Source organism: Neovison vison, chromosome 1, assembly GCF_020171115.1.
Source record: "Neovison vison isolate M4711 chromosome 1, ASM_NN_V1, whole genome shotgun sequence".
NCBI classification, from domain to species: domain Eukaryota; kingdom Metazoa; phylum Chordata; class Mammalia; order Carnivora; family Mustelidae; genus Neogale; species Neogale vison.
The window spans coordinates 49,582,234-49,594,267 of record NC_058091.1 but is presented as its reverse complement, the minus strand read 5'-3'; the positions used below and the strand labels follow the sequence as shown (position 1 = coordinate 49,594,267).

General features: G+C 34.9%; 1 protein-coding gene across 4 annotated transcripts in view; it reads right to left on the bottom strand.

Moving 5' to 3' along the window:
• Nucleotides 1-723: 723 nt before the first annotated feature.
• The window catches only part of LCA5 (lebercilin LCA5), a 127,945-nt gene continuing 116,634 nt past the window's right edge, over nucleotides 724-12,034 (bottom strand). For all 4 annotated transcript variants that reach the window (XM_044246834.1, XM_044246816.1, XM_044246825.1 and 1 more), the window contains exons 4-8: nucleotides 9,569-9,706; nucleotides 8,347-8,443; nucleotides 7,514-7,656; nucleotides 5,099-5,231; nucleotides 724-3,452 (exon numbers count right to left, since the gene is read on the bottom strand). In XM_044246834.1, the coding sequence (XP_044102769.1) occupies nucleotides 2,590-3,452; nucleotides 5,099-5,231; nucleotides 7,514-7,656; nucleotides 8,347-8,443; nucleotides 9,569-9,706 (1,374 nt within the window). In that variant the 3' untranslated portion in view covers nucleotides 724-2,589. The remainder of the gene's footprint in view (nucleotides 3,453-5,098; nucleotides 5,232-7,513; nucleotides 7,657-8,346; nucleotides 8,444-9,568; nucleotides 9,707-12,034) is intronic.

Here is a 12,034-nt window from a genome sequence, read left to right as displayed (position 1 = left end):
CAGTGAGAGAGCTGGTGGGAGGGCAGGGATGGAGCTATGTGTGCTCTGGCCTCCTGCGCTCTGCATTCACTCCGAGGGCAAGCACAGGGCATAGCTTACTCTCCTGGCACCTCCTACATGCAGGGCACCCAGTTAATGAATGACTATATGCTCCGCGCTAAAAAGAGAGCACTTTCAAATGATATAAAAGGCAACTTTAATCTGAAAGGGGCACTTGTCGTGTAGAAAGGAGAAAGCTTTAAAGGCAGATCTTTCCTTGATAATGTATAGTTCCTTTTTTAATCCTAAAAACCCCACACTGTCACTGTAACACACGTTTCCCTTCCCCTTTTCACCAGGCAGATCTGCCTGCTGTATCCAACACCCAACCAGGGTTACCAGGTGAGTATGTCTGAGAGGAGATGGAGAGGAGGATCAGAAAAATAGTGAGTCAGCCATGAAGTAAGTTTATTTTATGATTCAATTTAATCCTCCTTACCCCCACCTTTTTATATTATGAGAATATATGCCATTAGGATAGCTATTAAGGGTGAAAGGATTAATTAAAACTATAATTATCTGATAAGACCAGCATACTGTCTAACCTGATTTAGGGCAAATTCATCTACTTCAATAAAAATACTGGGCAGGAAAAAAAAAATAATGAAAATTAACTATGCAGGTCCTCTTTCTACCATGAATTTCCTAAATGACCTAAGGTATAACTCAAACAAAGAGCCAGAGTGTGTTTTTAGTTTTTATTAGTTAAGAGTTCTGAGTACAAATAACAAATTTAACTTGACATTTACAAAAGAAAAAAAAAAAGATTTACTCTCTGAGGTTTCTTCATAAAGAAAAACCTGTTCTGTACATTTTAATATCAATTTTAGGTTGAATTTTAATATTTCTGTCTTATTTTATCTGGTGAAAGAGACTAGAAAACATTATGTAGGAAAAAACCAAGAGACTAATTAAATGACCTAAATATAAAGCTTTTACTAGAAGGCTTTTTAAAAGCCGCTTAAAACAATCTAAAAATTAGAATACTTTTGGCAGAAAAGTTAGCAGCTATCAACAAAATTAACATTACATAATATTTTATCAAGAACTGCATTACAATATTGTGGTTTACATATATTAGAATGATTTGCAACATACTAAAAGCTTATTTATATCAGACATAAAAATCTCTTTGCTAAAACAATTTTTTAATGTACTTTAGCACTTTGGGGAGATTCAGTTCCCAATAAATGACAGTAACACAATTTAGAAGATGACAGATAGCATATCTTTTCATTAGAGACCTATCCAGGTAAGTCTTGCCAAATTGTTATGAAATTATATTCAATAATAAGCATTCATAAGAACTCAAAACAGCAACTTGGTCCCCTCATCAGTATATACGCTTGGCATCAGAAATCATACTAATTTCTGGGGCAGGGGGCAGGAACTAACTTTAGAGTAAGTGTCAACCTACATTTTTTTATGCTTTCCCTAAAACAGTTTCCACCACTCTTCATTTGAAGAGTGTTTCTCCTCAGTTGGTGGTATATTACCACTTTACATAAAGATCAATCATACCCAACATAATCCAAGGTCATCAACTCCTTTGTAGCTGAAGTAAGCTACAAACAGCAGAAGGCCAACGCATGCATTTCAACATAAAAATAACCACCCTACTCAGCAAGGCAGAAGCCCCATCTCTAAAACATTTGTAACCAAAGGTTGCTTTAAAATCAGTCCTATAAGTCCAATAGTATTACAGTATCATTATCATTGGTTTTGATAGTAAGTTCAAACCTTAAAAATATATATTAAAATTTCCAAGTTGGATTACTCTGGAAACATAATTGTGTTGAAAAAAATCTTTTTATATTAGGATGAAATTTAATTTCCTGTATTTGGGTATGAAATCTCATACCTAGTCACTGAGATATAGAGTGTAAGAGGGGGAGGAAAAGAAGTACTGATTATACTGTACCCAAGCTTCTAGGAGCCATGAAAGGGGAATTATCCATGCAAACAGACAAATGTCTTTTGAATTCAACCTGTGTTAGCAGGTTCTCTTAAGTGGGAAATCCCTATGTTGTTGTCACTGGTTCCACTTACGTGTAGCTCAACTATGCTACATAAGGGACCCCTTTCCCGTCCACAGAGCACAAGGCTCCAACATCTGGGAGCTACGCTTCCCAACCCAGAGCCTCCCATTTTTAATTTCCACTCGACAAGACTATAATTAGCTCAGTGAGGACATGACCAAAAATAAGTAAATAAATAAATAGGGATTAAAAATAGGAAATAAATATGAACTGCAATGGAGTAAAACTTCCTATAGAGCTGATTAAGAGGTAAAACCTATTTGTAAATAAAAAAGCCAAAACCAAGTAAGATATATCTCTCTTTTTGGTTTCATTCAAGAGTCTCCTTCATTCTTTGCAGACTAGCTAGGTGGTGTGATATGATCTACTTCTTTTCATTTACACTGTATTTGTCGACTAAAAATCATTCCTTAATAAGACTTTTTAATATTAAAAATTCTAAAGGTTTATAATAAATATTGTATTAAAATATTTTAATATTTACAATTGGAAAACGGTATACTGCAGTCAGTCATCTCAGGGCTACCTCTTCAATTTCATCTTCTACAGACTCCACTGCTTTTACTGCTGGTTTACTGTTTGCATGTTTTAATCGGTGTCTATTTGGATTAAAACTTCTTCCTTCACTGAGGAAAAAGTCGTCATCTTCCTCATGTTCTCTATCCCTGCTGCTCTTATCCCCTGAGAGAAAATTTAGAGGATCAAAGTCTCCTTTGCTGGCAGCCAGAGAATTCGGGTCACTGCTTTTAGAGGAGATGGTGCTGCTGCCACTGGCACCAAATAGCTGTTCCATCAGATTAGCTTTTTTCTCTCTTCTTGTAATTAAATCTACACTGTCTTTACCAAGTTTCTCTATACTGTTTCTTTGGACATCCAAAAGGCCACTCTTTTGGCTAAATGGATTTGACTTCGCTGATGTTTTTGCAAACGAAGGCACATAGCTGCCAAATGCAAGCTCACTTGGGGAGACTGGGCTTCTAGTATTTCCTGGATTCTGACCATCTCCTTTTGTAGTGAAAACGCTGATGTCTTGCAGATGATGCCCATTAAATACTCTCTCTGAGGATTCTGAGAACATGTATATTTTGGGGCTTCTCTCTGGGGAATGCAGTTTTGATTCCGAATCAGGCAGCAATGGCAGAGGAGGACATTTTATATTCTGAGAATCTTGGAGTTCTCTGTTGATTTCATTCAGTTTAGCAAGTAGCATTTCTCTCTTCAGCCTTTCTTCTTCCTCTTCCTCTAATTTATCTATATTTTGAATTTGACATATTTCCATTTGGTATCTTCCAGTTTCCAATGCAGGCTTTTCTTCTCTCTCTAACAAAGATATTTTGTCTTTTTGCTTTTTAACAAGTTCTTCTCTTTCCCACTCTGTAAAATCAAATTTTTAAAAACGGGATTTTACAGCAGTTAATATTTTTAAGTAGGAAAACTCAATTGTCATCTTCTACAAAACAGTCTAATTTAGTTATCAGTATAGTGAGAATGAACACCATAAATTTCATTGCTACACTTGATATTCTGGAATTCAGAAAGAATGTACTTAATGTGTATTGAATTTAAAATTCACATTTATGGAAGAAATTTTGTTCTTCAGTGTAGAGGTAAGGAAGAAGGTTCTCTATTTTTTATACTTAATATCGTGCTATACACTGAATGAAAGGTGATGGATAGATGGGAGTTTATTTTAAACTTAAATTGAACCTCTGCACGTCATACCCTAAAAAAGATACAATATCCCTTATTTGGTATTCTGACTAAAGATAAATTAAATTGAGTCTAATTAAGAGAACACTTCAGATAAACCTCAAATGAACATTCTATTTTTAAAAAATAGGTCTTTATTCATCAAAAATGTTGACCTCACAAAATATCTAGAGAAAACTAAAGAGACAGGAGAACTAAATACAATTCATCATCATATTCTGGTGAGAAGAAAATGCTATAAAGGACAATATTATGTCAACTAATAAAACTGTACTATGGACAGCAGATTAGAGAAATGTATCAAAGTTAAATTTTCTGAAGTTGAAAATTATACTGGAATGATTTAAGAAAATGTCCTTATTTTGGAAAAATACACACGCAAGTATTTTAAGGTATGGGCATGAGAAATACCACTTACTCTGAGTAACTTTGTAAATGGCATACATTCTCACTGATGTTTGAGGTCCTTAATTCATATAAACTCCAGGGGGAAAAAATAGAGATGAAAAGAAGGGGCCAATCTTCTTAAACCCAACTGACCATAATACCTTTCTATTCTATGTTTTAATACTATGAAAGCATCTCCCTTTGTGCCTTAGCCAATAGTAATATAAATAAATCTTCTATTTTAACTGTGTTAAGTACACACACACAAATATACATTCACTAATTTAAGCAACAATTAAGTCATAATTTAAAGGTAAAAAAAGGATTTCTCTGCAAGAAGCTTCTATAATGAAATATGTGCAGAGGATTAGAGTCAGGGATCCCTCTTGCCCATACCTTTAAGACTTTTTATCCAGATGGAAATGAATTTATTCCTGAACTTCATTTTCAGTATCTGAAACTATGTGAGTTGGTGCACTAAACTTTCATACCAAAATGAAAGAATACATACAGGAATATATTCAGGTCCTCACAATTCACTGATTTTAATGTTTGGGCTACAGATTAGAGTCTCAAGGTCAAGCCAATGGAGTGCATTGTCTTTCAGTTATCTCTTCATCAAGCTTTAGTTAACAAACACACAAAAATTTCCTTTTATCTGAATTCTACTTCATCTGAATTTTCTGAATGTAACTTGTCCTTTTTCCCTAACTCCAAAAAGCAACTTAACAGTTGCATTTTTCTTTTCTTAGTAACTTTATTCAAATGTTTGTGATTCCTAATAGACCATGTCCTACCACTGTATCAACCTTTTTTTATTCTGTATAACCAATTTACTGTTCAGCTGGAAAGTATCAGGGGATGCTAACCCTTTCTTTCCCAAAGGATACTGACTCATTACTTGATTAAACAAATTCTCTTACCATTCTCCAGCTTTTCAACTTCCTGATTTACAACATGGAGTCCTTGATCTTTAACAAATTTGTCTTCTGTTTTCACAGTTGGGGTTAGAATCCTTGCTTCTTCATGTTCACCTCTCTCTTGCAATTCCAGGTCCTATTACATATATTTTTTAAAAAAATGCAAGTTCACATGTCAAAAGGGGAAAAAGCTATTTAAATATCAGAGTCATCTCATATTAAATATGACACCAAGTAAGCTGGAAATTAAAGCCAATTTTAATTTAATAAAGGAGTAAGTCACAAGTTACACCCTTTGAAAGATGCTTTAGAAGCACACAAGATTATTTTTTAAAAAATTTTTGAAGTATAACATACATCAGAACCAGTATCATGGAATTAAAGCCAATAACCCACAAAAAATTCTGAAGACACATGTTTCGGAAGTATCCTTGCTTTATGTTTCACAACAAAATCTGATTAATTCAGTTAACCAGGAAAGGTTATTAGCCAATTATGGAGGCCACGTGGGAAGGTCTGCTGAATTATAATACAGGCAGTAACAACTGCATTGAATCTTTCGAGTTTATACTTAAGACTGTGTCCAAAGCCTCCAGTAAATTTTATAATATTCAAATCAAATAAAAATATAAACTTAAAATTACTTGTTTTTTATGGTCCCTTTCATGCGTGGGTATAATAAGGTAATTTAAAAGTAAAATACCTATTATTAGTACAGCAGAGTGTTGTCCCCTAGTATCAATTTTCCTCTTCTTCCTTTTAGTTAGGAATCCCTTGAGTTTTAGCAGGGTATAAGGCAGCTCAACTGGAGACTACATCTGCTAGTCTCACTTGCAGTAAACAGGACCAAAGGGATTTGAGTGAAAGTATGTATGCAACTTCTGATCACATTTATAAAAATAAAAGCTGCTTGCCCTCCACTTCCGTGTTTCTCCTTCTCACAAAGGTGGTGAGCCAATTCCAACCATACAGAGGAAGACTACACTCTTTCAGATGTAAGAATAGTAAGAGGATGACTACCAAGGAACAAAGCTATCTACCTATAATGGACTACCCACTGACCTTCACTCTATTCGAAAAGAAAGAAAACTCATATATTTCTTGAGCCACTGAATTCTGGATCTCTTTCCAATAGCAAATTAGCTTGCACTTGAACAATGTTGCCTTTTGCGAAGACCCTTCAGTGGCAGGATCAGTCTGAAGAGCTTTACAAACTTTGTGATTAGTCACTACCACAAGCTGATGGGTAAACAATCCCTGTTTTATAGATTAGGAAACTGAGGCTCCAGAAAGTCACACAACTAAAATGTTAGCACTGCCTTTTTAATTAAATTCTGGTTCTAACTCCAAGGCTCTTTTACTCTTTTCACTGTATAAGGTTGCTGCTCCTCATGCTGAATCTTACAAAGACCATTTTTTTAATCCTTTTAAAGTTACGAATGACTTTGCTATTGCACACTTTACCCTTTTCAAAGAGACAACATGATTTAGTTTCAATGATAGTGAAAATATAAGAAGAAAGACACTCAGCAGGTACAGCTATCCAGGAACCAAATCAGCCCATCCTTTCTGTTTTATACCCCACAAGAAAAAAATCTCAGGGCCACTGGGAAAACTCTAAGGCATAAAAACCCAGGAATATATGAAATATGCTGATCCCCAGTATATTGTTTTCTTTGGAATTTAAAATATGGAACCCTCTTAGAGAAAAGAACATCTGGTGTTGTATTTATAAGTCCTTTTAAATGAAGGCCCAAACACAGACTCCCCTGAATTTCACTCTAATTTGAATGATCTAAATAAAGTCAGAGTCCACTGCAATACTTTGATCAACATTCAGCTGATCTATAAAATTCTCACATAATAGGAGGCCCCAAAATACATAAGACAAATCTTAAAAAAATTATTTGAAAACTAGTAAAATTTGCTATTATGTATAAAAGCAAAGAGGGTTTTTAGAGACTATCTGGGTACATAAAAGGTAAGAAACCTCTATCTTTGGGGCACCTGGGTGGCTTCAGTCAGTTAAGCACCTGATTCTTGATTTTAGCACAGTCATGATCTCAAGATTGTGAGATCAAGCCCTTCTTCCAGCTCTGCACTGAGCATGGGGCCTGCATAAGATTCTCTCTCTCCCTCTCCCACCACTCTCTCTCTCTACAAAAATGAAAGAAAAAGAAAAACTACTATCTCCAACCCAGAAGGTATAACTAACCTTCCTGATGTATCTGGAAGATGCAATGAAAACTAAGAATCAACCCAAAGGAATTTAATAAAATACTCTCTTCAGAAGGCTACTTGCATATTTACACAGATACAGTACTAGCATCATTGCTAACTTTTAAAATGTTCGATATTGTGTTTTTAGGAATAACTTCAAACCTAGAGTTTAGTAACCAATCATGTTGCTAAACTCACCAAAGTAAGACATTCAGGTTCTTCCCATTTGTTTTCATAACACATAACTGTTTGTGGTGTCACAGGAAATTCTTCCAGCTCGAAGTCTTCACTGGTTTGTACTCCTTTTGTACACTGGTCTGTAAAATCACTCTGGCATGCAGCTACCATGAAAAGTACGGAAGAATTTTTCTAATCATACTGAACAGTGCTAAGATATATGGAATTTAACTGGTATATGTTCACCATCTACATGAGATAATGCACGTTTTGCTCAGCTCTATGACTACTCACTATTACCATTTGTATTGCTAGGTTTTACTGGCAATTATATAATTTGAGGACAATTTAGACAGGTAAACCCTATTAAGCTTTTACAAAGTTTGATTTTAACTTTCTGCAATTTATAAGATGAAAATTTATACTTTTGTTTAAAAAAAGTAAAGACATGCATAATAATGCCAAAGTATTTATGGGTGAAATGAAATGACAGCTGGGATTAACTTTAAAATACTCTTTAAAAAAAAATATTCTAGAAGTAGAAAAAAATAGATGCAATAAGATTAGTAAAATATGTAACTGTTAAAGCTAAGTGATGCATAAATAAAGGTTCATTAAAATATAATCAAGTACCAGTCTGGAGTCTTCTTACTTATCTTCAAAGTTTCAAAAATAAATTATAAGAAAAAATTTAAACCTTGGGAAAAACTGAGAAAGAGGATTTCTGAAAATTAACTATAAGGAAATTTAAATTTACTTCAATGAAGTTCTTTCCCCTTCCTTCTACTTTAGAATTATTTGATTTTATTATTAGTGACAGCTACAATGTTTATCAATAATAGTAACTATTATACCATTTTTTCGTGACCTAAGTTCTTTTTCTTTCTTTGGAGAAGACTTTGGCAGACGATTAGAATATATGTTTTTTATATCCAGTTCTCTCTCCTTTTCCTGAAAAACAAACAAACAAAAAACAATACAATTAAGGATGTAGAGTAGCATTTTACAATAAAACAAAAATTCTCACCTTGTCAACTGGTATTTTCCTTACCAAATTAGAATATATATACCAGCTCAGTTTCCCTTCTTAACTACTGAATTACAGAAAGGAATATCTCTAGGACATCTAGGTTAGAGCAATGAATCTCCCTAAAAAATGTAATATGTACTGACAGTCAAAAAAATTAGAGTAAATAAGGCAAAATTCATTTTTTACCCATTCCTAACTAATAGAGCTAGCTGCGTCTTCAACTGTCTTCTAACTTGGCAACAGAGGCCAAAATAATTTCATTAGTATCTTTCAAACATGGCTTTTGAGTTACTGACACATTAAAAATTAGACTTTTTAAAAACACAGTGTTCTTTATCATTTTGAGGCAATGATTCTTTCTGAGAATTTGATTAACAAAATGAAAATCCTATGTAAGATAATGCATGAGCATTTAATTTTGCACAAAATTTCCCCATCAACGACCTCTGAATAGAATTAAGAACACTTTCAACAAAATTAAATAAAGTCTTAACACTGACAATGAAGGGTACTTTTTGCGCCTGGGTGGCTCAGTGGGTTAAGCCGCTGCCTTCGGCTCAGGTCATGATCTCAGGGTCCTGGGATCAAGTCCCGCATCGGGCTCTCTGCTCAGCAGGGAGCCTGCTTCCCTCCCTCTCTTTCTCTGCCTGCCTCTCCATCTACTTGTGATTTCTCTCTGTCAAATAAATAAATAAAATCTTTAAAAAAAAAAAATTTGAAACAACTTTTAAAATAATCCTAGGGTTATCTGAGGAAGAACACTGGATTATTCAAACACACAACAGAGAAAAACACTAGTTCCCATAATTCCTTCCAAAATTCCATAACTTATTTCAGTTATATCAATTCTACTAGGACTCAATATTTCACTTTTGGCATTTGTCATAGTGATTATATTACCAAAACTTTTCTTTAAAAGTACCAAAAAAGAATAGAATTTTGTAAATTACATTGTTCCAAATTACAAATATGAGTAAGTGTTTTAAAATGCTGAGTGTTCGATATAGTTCACATATCTATTATCCATTAAATAAATAAATACATACTTTTAATTTGTGATACAGTTGTTGCAGCTCCTTCTGAAGGACTTTATTCTCATCATGAGCCTCATATGCCCTTTTCCTTTCAGCAAGCAACTGTCGTTGGAAACTGTTAGTACTCAGCTCAAGGTTTTTGGATAGTTCCTATGATGTGTATAGAAACATATAAAAATAATACTTGAAAATAACTGAAGAGTAAAAACACTGCACTTAGCATTGAAATAATGTTTTTAGTAGTACAAGACCTACAAATCGGGCTGAGCTTTGTGTTCATGAACATAAACTGGAAAACAGATTTACCAACAATTTAGTAAGGCACTTAGCCTATTATTCCTTATTTTGCGTTTCACAATGATTTGTAAATTCTTAAGCATTTGCCTGAAGCATATATGAACAGTTACTTAAGTTGGTTGCAAATTCAGCCAAAGGATGTGAAGAGAAACACTGGCTTTTGGGAGTCATAATTCAGGCAAATATATACCAAGACAGCTGCATAAAACTACACAGCACTATCCAAGGTGCAGAGATTACTTTGTAAAACATTTCTAGATGAAAATAACAGTCATGTCCACAGTATTCAGATGTTTTTCATAAAGTTTGTGAAAAAATTTAGGTTAAAATGTTTTCTTTCAGGTGCATCAACATCATGGTAGCATGAGTCATTCTTTTTTCCCCACCTTTCAATTTACAACTAATCAGAGCCACAAAACATCTATAAACAAAAGCACTTCTGCACAGCACACCAGGACACCTGAGAGAACCAACCATCTCTGCACCTGAAAGTGGATGGACTGGACATCAGCAGAGGCTGTGGAGCCAGGGGTGGTATAGGTGGCAGAGGTAGTGGCAGGCCCATCCGACCTTTCTGGCAGAAGAGGTGGAGGGTAAAGATGTTAAGCAGGGACCTGCCCGGCCACATGTGCGGCACTTGGAGGGCCTCACTCTCTTTGAGGAGAGACCACGGTGACTAAGGGGAGGAAAAGGAAAGAGAAGGAGATAAAGAGAACTGAAGGAATACCATTTCCCACTGTATGCCCAGGAGTCTGACAAGAGATCATCGATGAATCTCTAGGAAATATCCCCCAGCCCAAGGATTCCCTACTGGGTAATGGGCACAGCCAAAGCATTAAGTGGTAAGCACACACCTCCCTCCACTCTGTCACCACACTTCTTCTATCCAGCCCAAGAGCTTTTTTTTAATTGTATAATTTTTTTTCTCATATGCATTTCATTTAGAACCCCCTGATTGTCTCAGGACTGTTAGATATGTAGACCCTTCTGACCCGAGGGATGCCTTAAGGTCTTTAAATAGTTCAAACAACAACTGGAAACTTGAGCGCTAACTAGATATTTGAAAATACTAAAAAGTTGTTATTTATTAGATGTTATTCTTGGTATCAGTTAATGGCATTTTGTTTTTAAAGTCTTTCTATTTTAGAGAGATAAAAGTGAAATATTTATGAATAATACAATAGGATATTCAAGATCTACTTTGAAATAATACAGAGAGGTGAAGGAGAGTATATATGAAGAAATATTTTCTATAAGGTGGCATTTTTTTAAGTTTTAATTTTTTACTATAGTTGACACATAATGTTATGTTAGTTTCCAGTGTACATCGCAATTCCACAATTCCATACCTTACGCTGTGCTCAACACAACTCTAACTAACATCTCACCATACAACGCTATTACAATACCATTGACTATATTCCCTGTGCTGTTCCTTTTACTCCTGTGACTTATCCATTCCATAACTGGAAGCCTGTATCTCTTATTCCACTCTCACCACCACTCTCCCCTCTGGGAACCATCAGTCTGATCTGTCTTATGGATCTTTTCTGCCCTCCCTAGGCCTCATCACCTATTTAACCCATCCCCTCCCACCCCCAAACCAGCCCCCTAAGCAACCCTCAATTTGTTTTCTATAGTTAAGAGTCTGTTTTACGGTTTGCCCCCTCTTTTTTTCCATGTTCATTTGTAAATGGAACTGTTTTCTTAATTTCACTTTCTGCTACTTTGTTATTACTGTAGAGAAACAAACTAACTTCTGCTATTAATTTTGTACTCTGCAACTTTACTGAATTCATTTAATACTTCTAATAATTTCTAGTGGAGTCTTTAGTGTTTCCTACATATGATAACATGTTATCTGCAAACAGTGACAAATTTAACTTTTGCTTACCAATTTGGATGACATTTATTTCCTGTACGATTGTTATGCCTAGGTCTTCAAGTACTATGTTATATAAAAGTGGTAAGAACAAGACATCCTTGTCTTGTTACTAATCTTAAAGCTCTTTCCCCCTCCCTGAGTATGATTAGAGTTAGCTCTAAGTTTGTCACATATGGCCTTTATTATGGTGAGTTATGTTTCCTCTACACCTACTTTGCTGAGAGGTTTTATCATGAATGGATGTTGAATTTTGTCAAAAGCTTTTTCTCAGCTATTGAGCAGATTGTATGATTTTT